This window comes from Falco biarmicus, chromosome 9 (genome assembly GCF_023638135.1).
Source record: "Falco biarmicus isolate bFalBia1 chromosome 9, bFalBia1.pri, whole genome shotgun sequence".
Lineage (NCBI taxonomy): Eukaryota > Metazoa > Chordata > Aves > Falconiformes > Falconidae > Falco > Falco biarmicus.
The window spans coordinates 13,347,744-13,365,692 of NC_079296.1; the positions used below are offsets into that span (position 1 = coordinate 13,347,744).

At 49.9% G+C, this 17,949-nt stretch overlaps 2 protein-coding genes across 5 annotated transcripts in view; both read left to right on the top strand.

The window, feature by feature from the left end:
- Positions 1-261: 261 nt before the first annotated feature.
- Positions 262-4,604, top strand: NAIF1 (nuclear apoptosis inducing factor 1). Its single transcript, XM_056351336.1, has 2 exons — positions 262-1,328; positions 2,009-4,604. Exons 1-2 carry the CDS (start codon positions 818-820, stop codon positions 2,470-2,472), a joined length of 975 nt encoding a protein of 324 aa, XP_056207311.1. The 5' UTR covers positions 262-817; the 3' UTR covers positions 2,473-4,604.
- A 5,956-nt stretch (positions 4,605-10,560) lies between these two features.
- The window catches only part of EEIG1 (estrogen-induced osteoclastogenesis regulator 1), a 38,678-nt gene continuing 31,289 nt past the window's right edge, over positions 10,561-17,949 (top strand). The window contains exons 1-2 of one of the 4 annotated variants that reach the window (XM_056351943.1): positions 10,561-10,824; positions 12,104-12,801. In XM_056351943.1, the coding sequence (XP_056207918.1) occupies positions 12,641-12,801 (161 nt within the window). In that variant the 5' untranslated portion in view covers positions 10,561-10,824; positions 12,104-12,640. The remainder of the gene's footprint in view (positions 10,825-12,103; positions 12,802-17,949) is intronic. The other 3 variants (XM_056351941.1, XM_056351944.1, XM_056351942.1) reach the window with 3 other exon arrangements.

Here is a 17,949-nt window from a genome sequence, read left to right on the forward strand (position 1 = left end):
GACACGCCCACGCCCACGCCCCCGGCTTCCACGCGCTCCCGCGAGGTGGGCGGCCGTGACGTCAGGGGAACGCCTTCCCGTTCACCAATCGGGAGGAAACACCGCCCGGGGCGGAAGGGGGCGGTGCAAGACCCTGAACCAAGCTCCCATTGATTAAAACCCTGAGGGAGGTGGGGATAAAGCGACAACGTCTCCAATCAGATCTGGAGTCGGCAGTCAGTTTGCGTTTGACGGACGCGGCGTGTATCCGGTATCTTTCACAGTGGGAGGGGGTGTTGTTCTGTTTCGATGGACGCGAGATGTACCCAATAGAGCTAGAGCGGGGAAATTCAGGGGCGGGCCCAGCCCCTCATCGGCCTCACGCAGGCCCAGACAGGCGGCGAGGCGGGGCCGTCTCTTGGCCACCCGATGGGCAGCGCTGCTAGCCAATGACAGTGCGGCACTGAGGGCGGGAGGCGAGGCCTCCACCTGACGGGCAGGCGGGCTGCCCTATCAGGCGGGGCAAGAAAGGGGGCTGATTCTGGAAGCCATTACGCCAGCGTTGCAGGGTGGAGGCCGTTGAGCGGGGCTTGCTGGCTGGCGGTGGTACGCAATTTGCGTATCGTTAGCGGTGCCAAGGGGGGAGCGGGGGGGGACGGACGCCTCCGGGCCCTGAGGGGCCTCGGGGCCCCCCTGTTGTCCCTGGCCGCGGGGGTGACCAGGCCTGGGGGGCCCTGCCCCCCCTCGGCCCTGCCCAGCCTCCCCCAGGGCCCCCCGGGCCTGGCCAGGCCCCCCAGGCCTGTAGGTGCCCCCCAGTGCCCCCTCCCCGGTGCCCCCCATGGCCATGGCGTCGCCCCCGGCACCCCCAGCCAAGAAGCGGAAGATGAACTTCTCAGAGCGGGAGGTGGAGATCATCGTGGAGGAGCTGGAGCGAGGCAAGCACCTCCTCATCAACCACTTCAACGCCGGTGTGCCCCTGGCTGCCAAGGCTGCCGCCTGGCACGACATCCTGCGCCGTGTCAATGCCGTCGCCACCTGCCACCGCGAGCTGCCCGAGGTCAAGAAGAAGTGGTCTGACCTCAAGACTGAGGTGCGACGCAAAGTGGCCCAAGTCCGGGCTGCCATGGAAGGGGGAGGCGAGGGCCAGAATGGCAATGGCAATGGGCCAGAGAGCGAAGACCCGACAGGCGCTGCAACCGCCCCAGTTATCCTCACCCCCATGCAGCAACGTATCTGCAACCTGCTGGGAGAAGCCACCATCATCAGTTTGCCAAGCGGGGACTGCAGTGCAGGTGACAGTACCGAGATACCCATCACCGCGTCAGCCACCACAGTCACCTTGACCCAGAGTGAGTGCTGCGCCTGCTGAAGATGCTCTGTTCTGAATTGGAAGGTCATATAGGGGGCCCTGACACCCGCCTGCCAGGAGCCGTGAGCCCTGTATGGGGAAAGCCCCAGCAAAAAGGAACCGCGGCACCTCTGTAATGAAAATGCCATTCCCAGTATGTCCTTGTGCTGTAGGGGATTGGCTGCAAAATACGCACGTGCCGAAAGTCAGCTTTGATAGTGGGGCTTGGCCTTAAAAAAAGGGAAAAAAGTATCCTTTGCACCTTATAGATTCTTCAGTCCCCCTCACTGGGGACAAAAGCAGGAGGAGAAACATCTCCAGGGCTGACTTTCCAGTCTTCCCCAAAGAGCAGCTGTCCTTCTGACAAGTGCCATTCTGGGTCTTGCCTTTGCCCCTATGTCAGTTGGTTAATGCTACATGGAAAGATTGTTCTGAACTGGAGGTCAAGAAATTATTTTGTCTAGACAGATATGGCATGCCCAATTACTTTGGGCCGTACAGCCTAGAAGGAAGCTCAATGAGGGTGGAGTAGACTTAAATAGGTCATTTTGTGCATTGCTGTTCATTGTATGTTATCTCACTGAGCAGGCAGTATTCCTGTGATATTCTTTGAATAGTCCTGTAGATAAAAATCCCCGTATGGCAGCTACTTCTTACTCCCTTTCTGTCCTTTGTTCTCAGTTCCTGCAGAGACAACCTACCACAGTCTGGAGGACGGAGTTGTGGAGTACTGCACAACAGAAGCCCCCACCACAGTCACCACTGAAGCACCCTTGGAGATGATGGCGCATCAACACGAAGTCTCTGCAAAACCTCAGGAGCTGAAAAGCCGAATTGCTCTGAACTCAGCCAAGCTCTTGCAGGAACAGCGAGTGACCAACTTGCACGTGAAGGAGATTGCCCAGCACCTGGAGCAGCAGAATGACTTGCTTCAGATGATTCGTCGCTCTCAGGAGGTGCAGGCATGTGCCCAGGAGCGGCAGGCACAAGCCATGGAAGGAACACAGGCGGCACTGAGTGCCCTTATCCAAGTCCTCCGCCCCATGATTAAGGACTTCCGTCGATTTTTGCAGAGCAATACACCCAGTCCATCGGTCACCACTGACCCCAGCCAGACAGGGCAGCAAGATGGCATGATCCAGTGAAAGAAACAGTGATGGAGGTTTAGGTTGGATATGAGGAAAAATGTCTTCACCAGAAGTGTTGTCAAGCACTGGAACAGGCTGCCCAGGGAGGTGGTAGAGTCACCGTCCCTGGAGGTGTTTAAAAGACATGTAGATGTGGCACTTAGGGACACGGTTTAGTGGTGGGCTTGGCAGTGCTGGGTTAACGGTTGGACTCGATGAGCCTAAAGGTCTTTTCCAACCTAAACAATTCTATGGGACATCTTTCTTGGAAAAAAACTGCCTGTGCTGCTGGTGGACACAGGGAGTGAGGGATGCTAGCTCTTGTCAATGTGAAATGGCTCGCCTTGGAGACTTGCTGAGCCTAGAAAGCTTTCTCTGCTAATCTTATGCTCATCTGCCTTTTCAGACTCATCATACAGAGTCATAGCAGGATGTGTAATAAACAAGGAACTTAACATTGGTTGCTTTTTTCCTCAAACAGTAGATTTATTTAAAAAAAAAAGTTATTTTTTAATTTCTGTTTGGAAAAAGCTCTCCTGAGTATGACACCTCTCTATTTCTCTCTCTCAAGATCTGCAGCCTTTAACTGACTTCTAAGGTCAAGAGTCTTGTTGTGATATCACAGTACTGCAGCTGCCAAGGTACAGTTACCATAAACAGTAATTCACGGTAGTGAATGCATTTCTGTCTCTTGCTGAAAGCATTTACTGGAAACGTGGTACCGGATGTGGTATAACCTTCTCTCTGCACTGGGAGTTACGGCTACTGCCCTTGCAGCATGACATCCACCCCATGCAGACCACCACCAAGCCTACATGCAGTTTAAATCCCACCCACATCCCCCAAGGATATGAAATAGTGCATTCTCCTCATGTTCCATCTGCATGCGGTCATGAAATTTCACTGTAAACTTGGTGGATGTGATGAAAATTTCATGTCTTGTTACCAGATACTGTCCTGGGATATGTATTGGAGCAATGTCTTGCCTGTCTCAGCGTAGTTAATACACAAGGGCCTGGGTGAGTTTTGCTCAGGTGGGTGTAACAGGTGAAACTCCACCTCTGTCTCATCTGTATCGTTTGTCACCTCCATAATACCTTGATTCATCAAAGTGGACCCGGACTACAGAGTGTCAGCCACACAGTAATTCCCAGCATTTAGGAGTTTGTCAGCAACTGATTTAATTGAGTGAATTTTGAAGCATTATTTGGTTCTGCTGGTGGCAGCAGTATTTGTTCTGTACTTGTTAGGAGCTGGAAGCAAGTACAGCTAGCTGTTCTTTGTTCGTCTGCTAGCTGGCTTCGAGTGGCATTCTGAGAAATGGGTGTGAGGTTCACCTAACTATTTTCTTACCATTATACAGGGTGAAACAACGTTGCAACCACATTTCTCTTCTTTGAGGTGTTCAGACTGTGGGGTTTGGTCCTCAATGAGAAAGCTTAGTTTCACAGGATGGTGAACACAATTCTCACAGACTTCATAAACTTTCAGATTAAAGCTCCACTTGTACATACATGGAAGCAAACTTAAAAAAGGAAGCATAACTCTTCTTCTCCCTGTACCTTGCAAAGTGTAACACATTTCACAGGCTTGTTGCTTGCCAGATACTACTTTTGAAATAGAACTTTTTGAGAGCTGGTATTTGCTTGCTGTTAAGTCTCCTTTAGGGCTGAGATGTGGTGAACAACAACTGATGAGGGAGTGAATTTGCACAATCAAATTAAACCTTTACACAGCCTTTTATGGGGGGATGCTGATGCAGGGGCCCTGGTTAGAGTAGCCGGTGAGGAGGCTACCAGTGCTGCTCTCTGGCCTTTACTCATCTTCCCTCACCTGCAAGTCTGACAGGGGAGAAAAGGATGGTGCAGAGAGAAGGATTTGGCCCCTGGAAGACTCCTGACCCTTTGGCACTGACATCTCAGTGCTGAGTAAGGGCAGCGTCAACTGCGTCTTCCCACCGTGTCCAGCATCTCACTACATGAGTAACACTTGCCTGACTCTTCCTCTCAGACTTCACGGATTTAAATCAATTGCTCAACTGAAATTTATTTTTAAAGTGAAAACTATGTCATATGTGCTGGTTTACCTCATTTGTGTAATGTTCTCTCCTTTACAAATATGAATTTTAATAAAAATACGGTTTTGGTAAACAGGCTGTTTCAGTTCATCAGTATGCTCCAGGGCAAAAATGAGTTTGCGACAAGTTTGGCACACAGAATCCTCGCTGAGAAGAGGCCAAAGAAAGCTGTGAACAGCCACGTGTCACAGTAGCTTCTTGTCATTTGTGAACTTTGTGGCCTTGTATTTACGTAATTACGGTCTTTTTCAAATAACAGCTTTTACAGCCTTACCTTGCAGCAGTAATTTCATTGTGTATGCCAGATTACTGAAGTATACTAATCTTCCAGCTGCTCAGAAGTTGCCACAGTAGCCTAAAGTGATGCATGAAGTACCAGCCTTTGGCTTTAAATTGCAGCGTGCATTTTTACAGTGACTAAACACTTAACCTGTGTTACTGTTTCACAGGAGTAAGCCTGTTGCCCTTGAAACCACCCATTTTTCTTGTCATTTCAGGATAATTGCAGAGCTTAGTCAAGCCGGCAGCATTCAGGTGCAAGTTCCAGGTACACATTTTTGTCTCATTAAAAAGATGTAGCAACATTTTAACTATAGGGTGAGCAGTGCCATGAGGGGCTTGGTTATTGCTCACGACGAGGTCATCAAATTTGGGGAGGGAGAAGTGTCCCTTGAAGTTAAAACCAGGAGAACAGGTAAACAGGGTGCTTACAGGGTGGACGTACATGAGCAGGGCATTCAACTAAACAGAGAACTGGTGCCCAAGCAGAACAGAAGTTATGAGGTAACATCTATAGATGTTCATTTGTGCTCCTCTACTGTTCTTTTTGTAACTAGAGATTTGTTTTCAGCATCCAGAGCTGGAAAGAGCTGTGCAGGGATGTTCTGCTTCAGGGTACCTCAGAAGTGAGGGCAAGCAGCCAAGCAGTGAACAGCACCCTACGTACTCCCTGCAGGAAGTTTGGTGAGGGACTCTTGGTGGGTCAGAAGATAATCCTTGCGGAAATGGGAGGCAGCGGTCGAGCTGCTTGCAGCACCACTGGCTGCTTGAGGAGCAAAACTGCTTGTGATGTGTGCAGCTCAGGCACGGCTTTCCAGGAGATGGCACTGCGCAACGGGGCGAGGCGCAGGGATCTGAGCTGCAGCGAAGTGCTGCGCACTGCAGGGCCCTGGCAGGATGGTCCCAGAAGCGACCCTTACCCTTGTCATCCAGACCTTTTGTGATCCTCCTTGCTCTTCTCATTGATGAATCTTTTCAGGACTGAGAGTCCAGAGAGGAAGAAATTAAATGGGCAGAGCCCAGCGATGAGGAACACTGGTACCCCTAGGAAAGCCAGGATGCCTGGGAACACAAACTGGGTCCCTCTGCTTCCTGCAAACAGGGGCAGAGGGCACAGAGATGGTGGGAGCTCACGCCTCTGGGATGAGTTCACTGCAGAACTGAATGGGCATGCACAAGATAAAAAGAATATTAATTCTTCAGTTATAAACAAAGGGACAGATTTTAAGATTTTTTAGAAGACCACACACAAATATATGTTAGTATCCCACAAGTACGGCACACTGCCATAGCTACAACACAGGTCTGGGACCAGATCCCCCTGGGACAGAATTATATTACCCAATTACCTTTACTTCCTCCAGCATGTTTTTTACAGTTTGTCAAGCCTTTTTGGCAAAGCATTTTTCTGTGGGTTTTTTTGTTGGTGGTTTTTGGTTTTGTTTTTTTTTTTCTGTGGCCATCTGAGAGGCTACTGCCAGCAGGTAGTCAGGTAGTCGGCACAAGTGTGGACTGTTAAGTCTGAAAATTGAAGCATTTAAGAGTCTTTGTCTTTCTTGAAAGCATCTGACAAGAAGCTTCATGGGAATGATCATCACAGCTTCCAAGCTGTGTTCTGTGAGCAGGAATGAAGCCCACATGACCTGCAAACTGTTTATGAGCCCTTGGGTCCCAGCCCTGCAAGGTGATTAACCCAAGGCAGAAGCCCAGCCCCAGCAGGGACAGTTTCTGTTGCCTCTGCTGCCTGGGATCCCAAATTAGAGGCTGCCCTGTCAAGTGGGAACCACAGACTTACAGTTGTTTCTGCTGCATTTGGGGTAATAGCGGCACTTGTGGGGCTGTAGCCAGAAGCACAGAACCAGTGGGAGAGCCCACGGCTAGTAAGTCTCTTGTCTGGCAGAGTGCTGAAAGTGACACTTGGGATACAGACACAGGATAATGCTTAATAAACACAACAAGCCTCAAGCCAAAGTGGATCCCAGTCTGCAGATTTTGGAAGGGGCAAACCAGCTCCAGTTCCACTGACAGGCCTCCTGGGAAGAAGCACAGTCCTGCCACACATTCCCAGGACACACGGTAGCAGACATGAAAAACAGTATACAAAAAAAGCCAGGCAGCTGGATTTTCAGGTCTAGCCACATGTTTGGGGAAAGGAATCCACCGACTCCAGATTCCTGCATTCCCTTTGTCTCTATAGATAACAGGATCCCCTGTCCTGGCAGGCCAGAATCCCACCGTGCAGGTGTGTCCTTTGCATGTCCAACAGGAAACCCAGCCTGGCACAGAAAGTGAAACAGTTCCTGGCCTTTATGATGATTTCAGTTAAGTACGGAACTAGTGAAAAACACAAGCAGATCAAAGCAGAGCTCACAGCCTGTTATTAAATAACGCTGAGAAGGTGCAAGCTTGGAATAACTCCACACCGTAGGATAATCCTATGTAATGGGGATAGGTACCCATTCCCCTCACAGGGTTTCCAGCAGCCTGCACACTACAGATGGGGCTTATACCATTGCAGTGCCCTGCCCCAGGGGCCTGTACCCCCTGCCCCATTTCGGGAGCTCTCCAACATGGGTCTGGCCCCCAGCTCTGGGGAGGGCAGCCTTCTGCTGCAGGCTGGGCACCCACAGCTCCCATGCAGCTCCTTAGAGCAGGTGCATTGCAGGTGCTCGGCCACCAGCAGCGCGAAGAACAGATTTATAACATAAAGCATTGTGTGGTAATCTTTTCTTTTTGGATGATGAGGCTGAAAGATCATTAAAGTTATTATAACAGAGGTTACAGGTGTAATACAGGAGAGCTGTTGCGGCAACGTGTATAATTTAATTTCAAACTTTAATAATTTGGCTGCTAGGACAAATGGATTACCATGATGACGTTTTCCAGAGGAAGGTGCTGATGATGTAGTTTACAGGGCTTGATGATTTGCTCACGTATCTGGGATTCCCCTGGGATTAGAGATTGAATTTGATGGCTCACCAGATGCATTACAGAATCTAACTCGCTTCACCTCGCTTTTTGTTCCTTATGAATTTACCTTGCCTTGTTTCACCCCTGCTGCTTTATCTCACTCCTCGAAGCGACGAGGCAAGAAAAGCATCTGTTCCTGCTCACTCACAATCCCGAGGCCAGCAGAGCAGAGAGATGCCAGCCCCTGGCTGGCGAGACACACCCCTCCAGCGATAGCAGAGGTAGGGTCAGACTTAACTGCAGAGCCCAAACAGATAAATTATCCCAGACTGATAAAACAATGCTCTGAGCCAGCAAAAGTCAAGGAAGTCGTGGCAGCACTGGGGAGGGGCACCAGCAATGGCTTAGGTCAGGGAGAGCACGGGGCAGGGATGCAGCTGAGGTTCACAGAGCAGAGGTGAGGTGGGCACAGTGGGGCCGAGGTTGTAAAGGAGAAATCAACAACATCGGAGCCTGGGGTAAGCAGAATCAATACATATCGCAGTGCCCTGTTCACACACACACAGCCCCTCAGTGAATGGATTGGACCTGGCTCGGAAAAGAATACAAAGCCAGTGGAATGGTGGATGCATGGAGGTACCCTGCACCCACATCCTCTCTGTGGTGCCTCTGTGGGGCTCTGGCTAACTCACCCACGCACAGATCAGCAGAGGCACGTTCAGAGGACCACTGTCCCTTTAAAAAAAGTGAATTTGTCCAGAAATGTCCAGAAACAATTATCAGCATAAACACAGAAAAATCAGCAGGGTGAATTTTGAACTAATGAAGATTTAATCTCTAAGTCATGAGACTGCATTTGTTAGGAAAATATACATACCCCTGAGAATCCAGCTACAGTTGCTATATTACACACTGTTCAGCAGCACACTGGGCACCTTTCCAAATCCATTTATTTTTAACATTAGTCACATTATTCAATTAATTATAAAAACACTGAGGTTTTCAAGAGACATTTCTGATAAAACTGCAGGGTAAATATGTATGAGAACAGCAAGGATTAAAATTTCTGTAAACTTTAGCATTTGGGGCTGTTGCTATAAACAAGAAAAAGTCCTCCAAGGAGGTTACTTATCAGAGTGAATCATACCAGATAACACAAAGCCTCCTCCCACACCACAAACAGAGATCATTTGTCCTTTACCTAGTGATGGAAGCAAAAGATTGACACACATGTCAGCAGTATGCTCAGAGAATGAGAAGTGTGAGGACTGGGCTGGATTCTTCAGATGCTTCCAGCATTCAAGCATTCCAGCTTGGCAAATATCAAATATTTAGCAGACTGAGCTCTTTCCCAATAAACTGAGAAACAGAAAGCAAAAAATCCCAGCTCATCTCTATTTCTTCAGGCCTTGAAAACACCAGATATCAATTGATGGAACAATTCAAGCCCTGCCTTTAAAAGCAGCCTCCACAAACCCTGCTGTATGGGAAGACTGGTATCTCCTGAGATGATTTCACTGTACCAATATGAAATGTTCTCCCAGCAGTCTGTGCATCTGCTTAACCTGGTAAGAAAGAATCATAACAGCACATTTGGCTTAATCCGGTTTTTAACTTCTATCCAAGCATGTTGCCATACATTTTACTAGCAGACTTCTTTTTTTTTTTTTTGAAGGCTCATATTGTGGTAGAATTATTTGATAGCCCTGATATCATCTGCATAGATGGCAAAGATTAAAAGCAAGGAGTCTGGGCATCAAAGCCTGGCAAAGAGAGCGAGGACTCCCAGGCTTTCATCCAAGCTTTGCCAGACATGCAAATCGGCCTTGGGAAAAGTCTCTCCCATATGAGCCTCAACTTCTCTGCCACAGAGGCTCTTAGGCACATCCCTAACTTTAAAAACCAGGCAAATCATGTTGTTGATTGCAGACTCCTTCAGGACAAGGAGAGACATTTTGTTCTGCTTGCCCTTAAATGATGGAATCCCGCCTAACCAGGGAACCCAGCCACAGCACAGGACACAGCAGCAGCACATAATAACAGGGAGCCATTTTGATGAAGAGATGGGTTTAACTGGTTGCCACATCTCACACACGGAGGGTGAGACTCCAGCTCCCGGCCCTGCCTTGTGCTGCCCACAGGGGTGTGCGGTGCCAGGGCTTCCCTCCTGCACCAGGCCACCCAGCCCAGCTGCTGGTCAGCCTGACCCACAGCCCGCTGTGTGGTACCCGGTGGCACAGAGAGGACAGGGCAGCCATGCCACCATTTGTGAGGTGGCGCACAGACAGCACATGGGACATGCTTATTGGGAGAGATATCACCGGGAGATGCTTGAGCAAGAAAGGCACTGAGAGAAGAACAGGGCAAGCTGTCCTGGCAGTCCAGAAGCAGCGCTGAAGAGGACGCAGAAAGGCCCCATCTGTCAGAGCTGCAGCCCCATCACCTCAGCCCAGGCAGGGGCACCCCTGACTGCTGGCTCCAGGGCCCGAGGCCTGCCATCACCTCAGCCAGCCTGCTCCAGCCCCCTCACTCCAGGGACTGCTCGGCCTGCGCAGAGGCTATGGGACACCTGGGGAGGCCGGAAGGCCCAAGGAACCCCCCTGCCCGGCAGCCACACGACTGGCCATGCAGCCAGGCCGAACCGCGCTCCCTCCGCCCGCCCCGCTGAGGCGACCGCAGCCGCAGATTCCCCCGCTTCCCACCCACCGCCTCAGCCAGGAGGCGGGCCCTACCGCAACCGGCAGCCTCCGCCTCCAGTCCCCGCGCTTTCTTCCCCGCCCCGTGCCGGAGCAACCAATAAAATCTTGCCTCCGTCGGCCCACCGCTTTACTGCTTGCCCAATCGAGTGTCGCCGCTCCCGCGCTGCCCTCCCCGCTCTCGGGAGAGGAGGGGGTTACGTAGTGACGGAGTGGTATTCCCGAAGTGCGGGGGTGGTGTAGCGCTGCTGTGGGGCTGCCTGCGGCGTTGGCGTAGTGGCCGCAGTTGGCGTAGCGCTGGCAGAGGCGGCTGTGACGGGGAGCAGCGGTGGTTGTGGCGGCCGTGTGAGGAGAGCGCAGGAGGTGCGAGCAGGGCCGGGCAGGCACCGGGCCGGGACCGGGCCGCAGGTCGGTGGAGCGGGCCGGGAAACGGCCTAGACCTCCTGTAGGTCAGCTCATGATTGAGGGGCCGGGAGGGGGGCCGAGACCTGGCTGCAGCTCGGTACGTGGTTCATGAGGCCAGAGCCGGGCTGCGGCCCGGCCACAGCCCAGTGCCTGACCCTGGGGCTGGGAGAGGGGCAGAGACCTGGCTGCAGTTCGCTCCGTGGCTCCGCAGGGCCGGGAAGCAGGCTGAGACCTGGCCGCCGTTCAGTGCGTGGCTCTGAAAGTGAGCCGAGACCTGACCGCAGCTTAGTGCATGGCCCAGGGGTGCTGGGCACAGGCTGCGACCTCCCCGCAGCCTGGTGCGTGGTCCCCAGCACCCGAAGGTGGGCTGAGACCTGTCCGCATCTCGGTGCACAGCGCAGGGGGCTGGACGGCAGGCTGAGACCCAGCGGCAGCTCGGTGCAGGGGCAGGCTGGCTGCGGCTCGCGGAGGGGGCTGGTGGTACAGAGCCATCGCCAGTGTCACCCCTCGCTCCGCTCTTAGGTGGTGGCCACAGGAGAGGGGTGCCTCAGCAGAGGTGCCTGGGCCCCGGCGCAGCGGGCAGAGCCGGCTGGATTCGCCTGCTGCTGCCTGAGCGGGAGAGGGTCTGTAACACGCACCCCGGAGCTCTGCCTGCGTTGGTTTGCAGTCAGTAATGGTTAGTATCGGCGAGGATTGTTTACTGCCGGGTGTTCATAACCTCGCCCCTTTTAGATGCTAATTATCTTTTGCCTCCCTGGCTTAGGTGTTTCGTAATTGTGTAATGAAATTACCATCTCCAGCCCCAAAACTGTCCTGTGCAGGGCAGGGCTTGGTGTGGACCTGGTGCTGGGCGAAGGCAGCGTATTCGGTGGGCCTGGCTATTGGACAGCCAGATGACCTGATTCGGTTGTTACACTGTGTAATATGGAGCAGACTGCCTCCCCCGCTCCCTGTGCTGCTTTCTCCATTTATAAGATACAGGTGCTGACACTTGGAGCTGGTTGGAAATACAGAAAAGAACAGATTTTTGCATATCTTGAGATGGCTCTTGTTAGACTACCTGTTAGACTGAGCTTACTTTATAAACTGCTTCTAAAGATGATGGGTGAAAATAGAGCTGATTTTTATTAGCTGCTTTGCAAAACAGAAATTATAAGGGGGATGACAACAGTGAAGCTTGCTGTAGGCAAGAAGGGGAAAGAGGATGTTGGGGCCAGGCTAATTGGGGCCATACCTCTTAAGACTGGTATGAGCCTGGACTGAATGTTACCCATCCAAACAGGTTTTAGAGGAGGAGGAGGAGCCCAAGACTGGCTGGGACTGATTTACTCATTTCCCTCCCAAAGGCTGACCCGAAGACCTGCATCAAGCAGTTGCACAAGAGGAGGCAGAAACTGGAAGCTCTCTGAATGTGCTGCCCGCAGACTTAAGGCTTCTTCAGAGACTCAAGATGACTTCTCACAAGAGATGCTTTCTGGAGGGGTTGTGCTGAAGTCAGAGCACTGCAGCCTGTAACTGGGACAGCTCCAGCTGGTCTGGAGCTGAGACAGACTTCTCTCCCTCCCTTTTCCCTTGGAGATGTTGCAGAGATTTAATCTGACCTCTTCCTCCTCACCTGAAAACTGCCGTGGCGATGATCCCACAGCCAGATCCGACCACCAAAGAGAAGAGAATTGTGCGTTTGAAGCTGGGCCGTCGTTGTAACTGAACTGGAATTTACTCCCTGCTTGCGCTCCCGGAACGAGTGCCGTTCCTCTGCTTGTCTGTGTGTGTTTTGAGCCGCTCCTCCCTGAACTTGTTTGGAATTCCTGGGCTTTCCATGCTGAATTTGCCCATGGCTTTCCTGATGAAGAAGAAGAAATTCAAGTTTCAGACAAGTTTCACTCTAGAAGAGCTGACTGCTGTCCCCTTTGTGAATGGGGTTCTGTTCTGCAAAATCAGGCTGCTAGATGGAGGAGACTTTGCTAGCTTATCTACCAGGTAAGAAGCTGTTGCAGATTTGCTTCCTGGCTGTGTTTCTTTCCCTGGTTATTCTTCACTTGAGCAGTTTAGCATATGGCTACCATTTGCCTGCCCCTTGATGGTATTTTAATAGTTCTGTTGTAGGGCCCCACATGCCACATCATTCTCCGGAGCAGGGGAAGTACATAGCTGGAGAGCTCTGAACCTGGGTGGTGTTGGCTGATCAGAGCTGGATTGAATTTTTCAGAGATGTGGGGAGGGAGCGGGAGTTCACCCCTCTGAAAGGGATTGGGGTTTGTGGATGAAATCGTCCCTTCCCCACTTCCTTGCCCAAGGTCTCATGCACTATTTCAGATCCTATGCTATATTGTTTTCATGCCTGACTTGAAACTCAACTCTGCAGAAAACTGTATCTAAGCAAATCAACCCTTCCCAACTTTGCTTTCCCCCTTTGATTCTGAATTATTGCTCTTAGTAAGAGTGGAAGTAGCTTGCTTTGCATTGCAAATTGCTGTGCAAGGGAAATGTGCTGCCTGGAGTCAAAGTTGTCAGTGTTAAAGACACGGTTTATCTCCTTAAACTGATACCATTGCATCTCCAAGTTTACAGCTGCAGTATTTTCTTTTTTTATGTAATCTGTCATATTGGAATTGTTCTGCTGCACGTCTTAGAAGATTGTTCTGCCATCATGTATTGGCATTTCTCTGACTCCTTCAGGCAGGTCTCTCCCCACTCCTGCTACTAATTGCTAATAAAAACTTGCTTTGTTTCCAACTGTGCACATAGCTTATCACCAGCAGTATGCAAACGTGAATTCCATAACAGCCCAGACTCGCTTTCTTTCTGCCTCAAGATGTGAAGGAAGCCTTCAGTGGCTTTCAAAACCTGTTTTTTTGCTTTCCTGAGTGACTGCTCAGTTTTAAAGGTACAAGATTAGTTTGTGCTAGCTGTTAACTGCTTTATCCCAAAGCTAAAGCCTGTTTTGGTCTGGTTTTCCTCTTTGGGGTGCTGTACACTGAGCTTTCTCAGGAGAGATTTTACTGGGTAAGCGTAAAACATTTCTGTCTGGCAAATAGAAGTGGTAGGGTATTGCTTAAAGCTTGGTTTTTCTTCCAGAGGCATGATGCAACCTCATTTGAAGTCTGTAGAAGCCGTGGGTGTGGAACACCTCCAAAAATGGACTTTGAATTAATTTCTCTTTTGAAGAAAATCTATCAAAAGAGCTTTTCCTTACAGTGTTCTCCCCTGAGGCTAGATCCTTGGGTTTGATGGAAGCAGCTTATCTAAGGAATTCAAACAGTATGTGAACTTGGAAACAAATTAACCCCTCTGCTTCCTGGAGTCATAATGAAATGAGTTGAACTGGAGGATGTCTCAGGAAAAGCCTGTGCTGACAAATGTCGATCTTCCTCTCCTTGTCATCCCTGAAAGCAGCTTCTAAGAGCTGTCACTGGGGTTTGCTGATGCTGCCAGCCGTTTGGATTGTATTGAGTTGTTTTCTGAGCTGGCTGAGCTTCAGCAGTTTGCTCAGTGCAGTGCAGTGCAGATGTGTTCCAGCAGCAAAATCATCTGTAATTTAAACCAAACGCATACATTACTCTCAACCAGCTCGATTACTTATAAACGAGCGAAGAGGAAGTAGGCTGTTGTGTTTGCCGCTTTTCCCCTAACCTGTCTGTACTCTAACTGAAAGCACATGGAAACCTGTTCCTGCTTGAAAAGTTTCAGGTCACAGTGGTATTGAGTCATTTGACCTTTTCCAAATATTTTCCCCAGTTGCAGTTAGAGAAACCCCAGGAGGGATGAATTTCCAGGAACGCTGAGGAGAAGAGTTACTGTGCGGAGAGGCTCCTAGGTCATGCCTTGGCTCTGTTCTATGCTGCTCTAGTCATTTCCATGACCTTTTTCATACTCCTTCGATCTGGGAAAAGATTAAAGGGAAGGACATGCTGCCTCCATGTTGTGTTAGAAGTCTGTATGTTATTTAAGATCTGTGATTGTGTCTCTGAAACCCACTGCTTCCAAAAATGATTGCGTTTGAGGTTGTAATGTCTGTCAGGTCACCTTATATGAGCTGCTTATGTAAAAAAAATCTGGTGTTTGCTTTGCAATCGATTTGGGCTTCTTCAGCAGTCTGTGGCAATAGGAGGTACATAGTTGTGATCGAGCAAACCAGTAGCTGGTTCTGCCCGTGAGTTGTCAGCGAGCTGATCTGAACAAGGTGTCCCATGGTGTTTGGAGTCTGTAAACAGGGGGGATAAGTAGGTGTAGGAGCTTTTCATAGGACACACTAAGTCACTTTTTCATCAGTTAAGTGACCTATGATGTGGAAGAAAGAGTGTTGCTTGAAAATGTAAGAATCTCCAGAGACATTTTTTTTTCAGGTTATTTACAATAAACTTACTTGGCAGCTTGTGCATGTCTGTGGCAAGAGGTGGGGATATGAGATATATATCCAGTGAGTTGCTAGGTGGCACTGGGTTAATTTGACCTGTGAGCAGAGCAGAAGTGGGAGGCTGTACTGCTAGCTGTTGCCCATCCTGGTCCCAAGTCCACTTCAGCCTGGGCTGCGTGTACCTGCTGCAGCCTGACGCTGTGGGTCTGGTGGGGCACACGCCGGGCCAGGACCCCCTCTCAGGCTGTGAGCCACTCACACCTCTGCTGCCCAGGCTGGGACAAAGCAGCCTGGCTGGAGGGGAACTTGTCTGAAATGCATCAAGACTTAACGCTCTTAGGAATTCAAGGCACACTGGAAAAGGTCCAGGTCCTGTCAGCACATTCAGCTTTGGGGATCTGCCTCTCGGGTTTTCCGGTTGGTGTTTTTGTTTTTGGTTTTTTTTTCCTTGGAGGCAGGTGCCCTTTTTCCACGCTTGCTGTGCTCAGACCTTGCATTAAACCATGGGTATTTTAGTGACAAAGTTGCAGCTGTAAATATCCTTTTGTTTGTCCTTTCTGCTTTGTAAAATCTCCTTACGCACTGGTGGGGCTTCTGAGGATGTCACCTGTTTCATTTTACAGTACTCTGCGTGAAAAGCATCTATTGTCTGTGGTTTATTGCCCTGCCATTGGATTACAGAAGCTGGTCTTCTGAAAATGCACCTGAGCCAGGTGTAGGCCAGGCAGGTGCACTATTTCCCCACCGAAAAGTACCAATATATTCCTTGAATGGTATTAATCCAGATACTTAAATAGCACAACTGCCAGTGAATTCGGTTGCCTCCCAAGTATCTTTAAAAATAGCAGGCACAGAGCAGTAGGGATGTATTCATGGCAACAGTTTTTGTGAAGCAGATGGGCTGCTGCGTTTTGTACGTTTGAAGCTTTTTGGGGGAGTGCACATCTTTGTTCCTAGAGAGATGATACAATAAGCTCATCGGGAGGTTTTGGATCTATGGATCAACACAGGCAGGAGCCTGGATGTCCAAACGAGTGCCTAAACTACAAGCTGATGTAGTATGTACATGTACATCTTTGGGTATCATAGACGAGGAAGACTTGATTAAATTTCCACCCACTCCTCTCCGCTTACAGTGTCAGTTAATGTTGAGTGACAGCCAGATGCTCTTTACCTCGGTGCTGATTGATTTCTGGCTGCATGTTGGCAGCGAGCGTTACCGGTGCATGATGTGAAGGAAGTGGAAAGCCAGGTGTTATCCACAGACTCCTGACACTTCATCCTACATAGTTCTATTAGTGTGCCAACAGTTTCATTCTGGTATTCCTGGATTTGAAGGAGGGGATTGTACTCTGAAAGCCCTGGCTGACTTTAGAGGAAAGACTGTTGTGCATGAGTTGAGCAACTCTGAGGACATTTCCCACCTTCCTCATTGTCTTCTGGAGGCACCTCAGGCCATAATTCCTTTGGGACCGTGCTTTGCCAAGCACATGCAGCATTTCAGCTTTCTGATGCTGGCACTCCTGCACCAGTTTGAACCAAAGAACATAGTTTGTCTCCTGCAGCCCAGCAGCTGTTTACATGCAGGCTCAATCCATTAAGAGCTGACCCTGTTAGGGTGATCTGGCCTCGAAGTATTTCAGTACTGTAGCCTGAACAGAGAGTGTTCTTAGCCATGCAATTTTTAATTAAGTGAATGTGAAAGGCCACTTCCCACACTACATGCTTTTTTTGTGTGTGTGTCTGTCTGTCTGTAAAGCTGCACCCAGAAAGCCAAAGGAAACACTGATATTTGAGGAGATGCCTCATACTGATAGCTAGCTCCCTGTGGACTGAGGTCAGCTTTTGTGTTAAGTGTGGCTTTTTCGTCTCTATGTAGGTACAGACCTAAAGCTACTTGCTTTCTTCAGCTGGTGGGATGCAAGGCATCATTATGTCTTAGTGGTATACAGGACTTTCTCATTTCTGAAGGACATAAATAAAGAGTGAGAAGCATTGCCCTGCTAACACAAGGCTGGTGATTCAGAAGCTTTTGTGAAAGGAGGTGTAAGTCGTAACCACCTCTAAAATGCAGTTCTCAGTGGTGAGAGAAATCGACTAATTCACTGTCTTTACATAATAGTCACCGTGTCTGATGCTACAGGATTATTCAGGTAACTAGGTTCACCACATTTGGCTCTTTCAGACTGGGAATTTGTTAATTGTTTGGTTAATCAAAGACTAAAGAACTGATTTGGCCCAGTTGAGATCTAAACCTTCACCGGTGTGTGCCTTAAAACAAGGGTTAGGTAATGAAATAGTTTCTTCTAGAGTCAGTGTCTTCAAGAGGGAAGAAAACTTGCTGCAGTGAAAGGAGAGGATCGCTGGCTGAGTTCTGCCTCTTGACTCGAGTGGGCTTGCCATGGTTTAGTAAAGGAAGGAACTCAGTTGTGGCTCTAAACCAGTGGTCCTCAAACTACAGCCCACGGGCCGGATACGGCCTCCCAGGGTCCTCAATCCTCAATCTGGCCCTCGGTATTTACAGAACAGCCCCCCGCCCTCCCCCCCCCCCCCCCCCCCAGCCGGGGGTTGAGGGGGGAAACCAAGCAGCCGCAGATGACTGCCTGCCACTTCATCCGCGCTGGCCCCCTGGTTAAAAAGTTTGACGACCCCTGCTCTAAACCGTTCTCCTAGTTCCACGTTTTAGGATGATGCATGCTTGGCTCTATCCTCTGCTAGTGCACATGGTGTGATAGCATATTTTAAAAGTGCTTTTGTTACAAACATCTGAA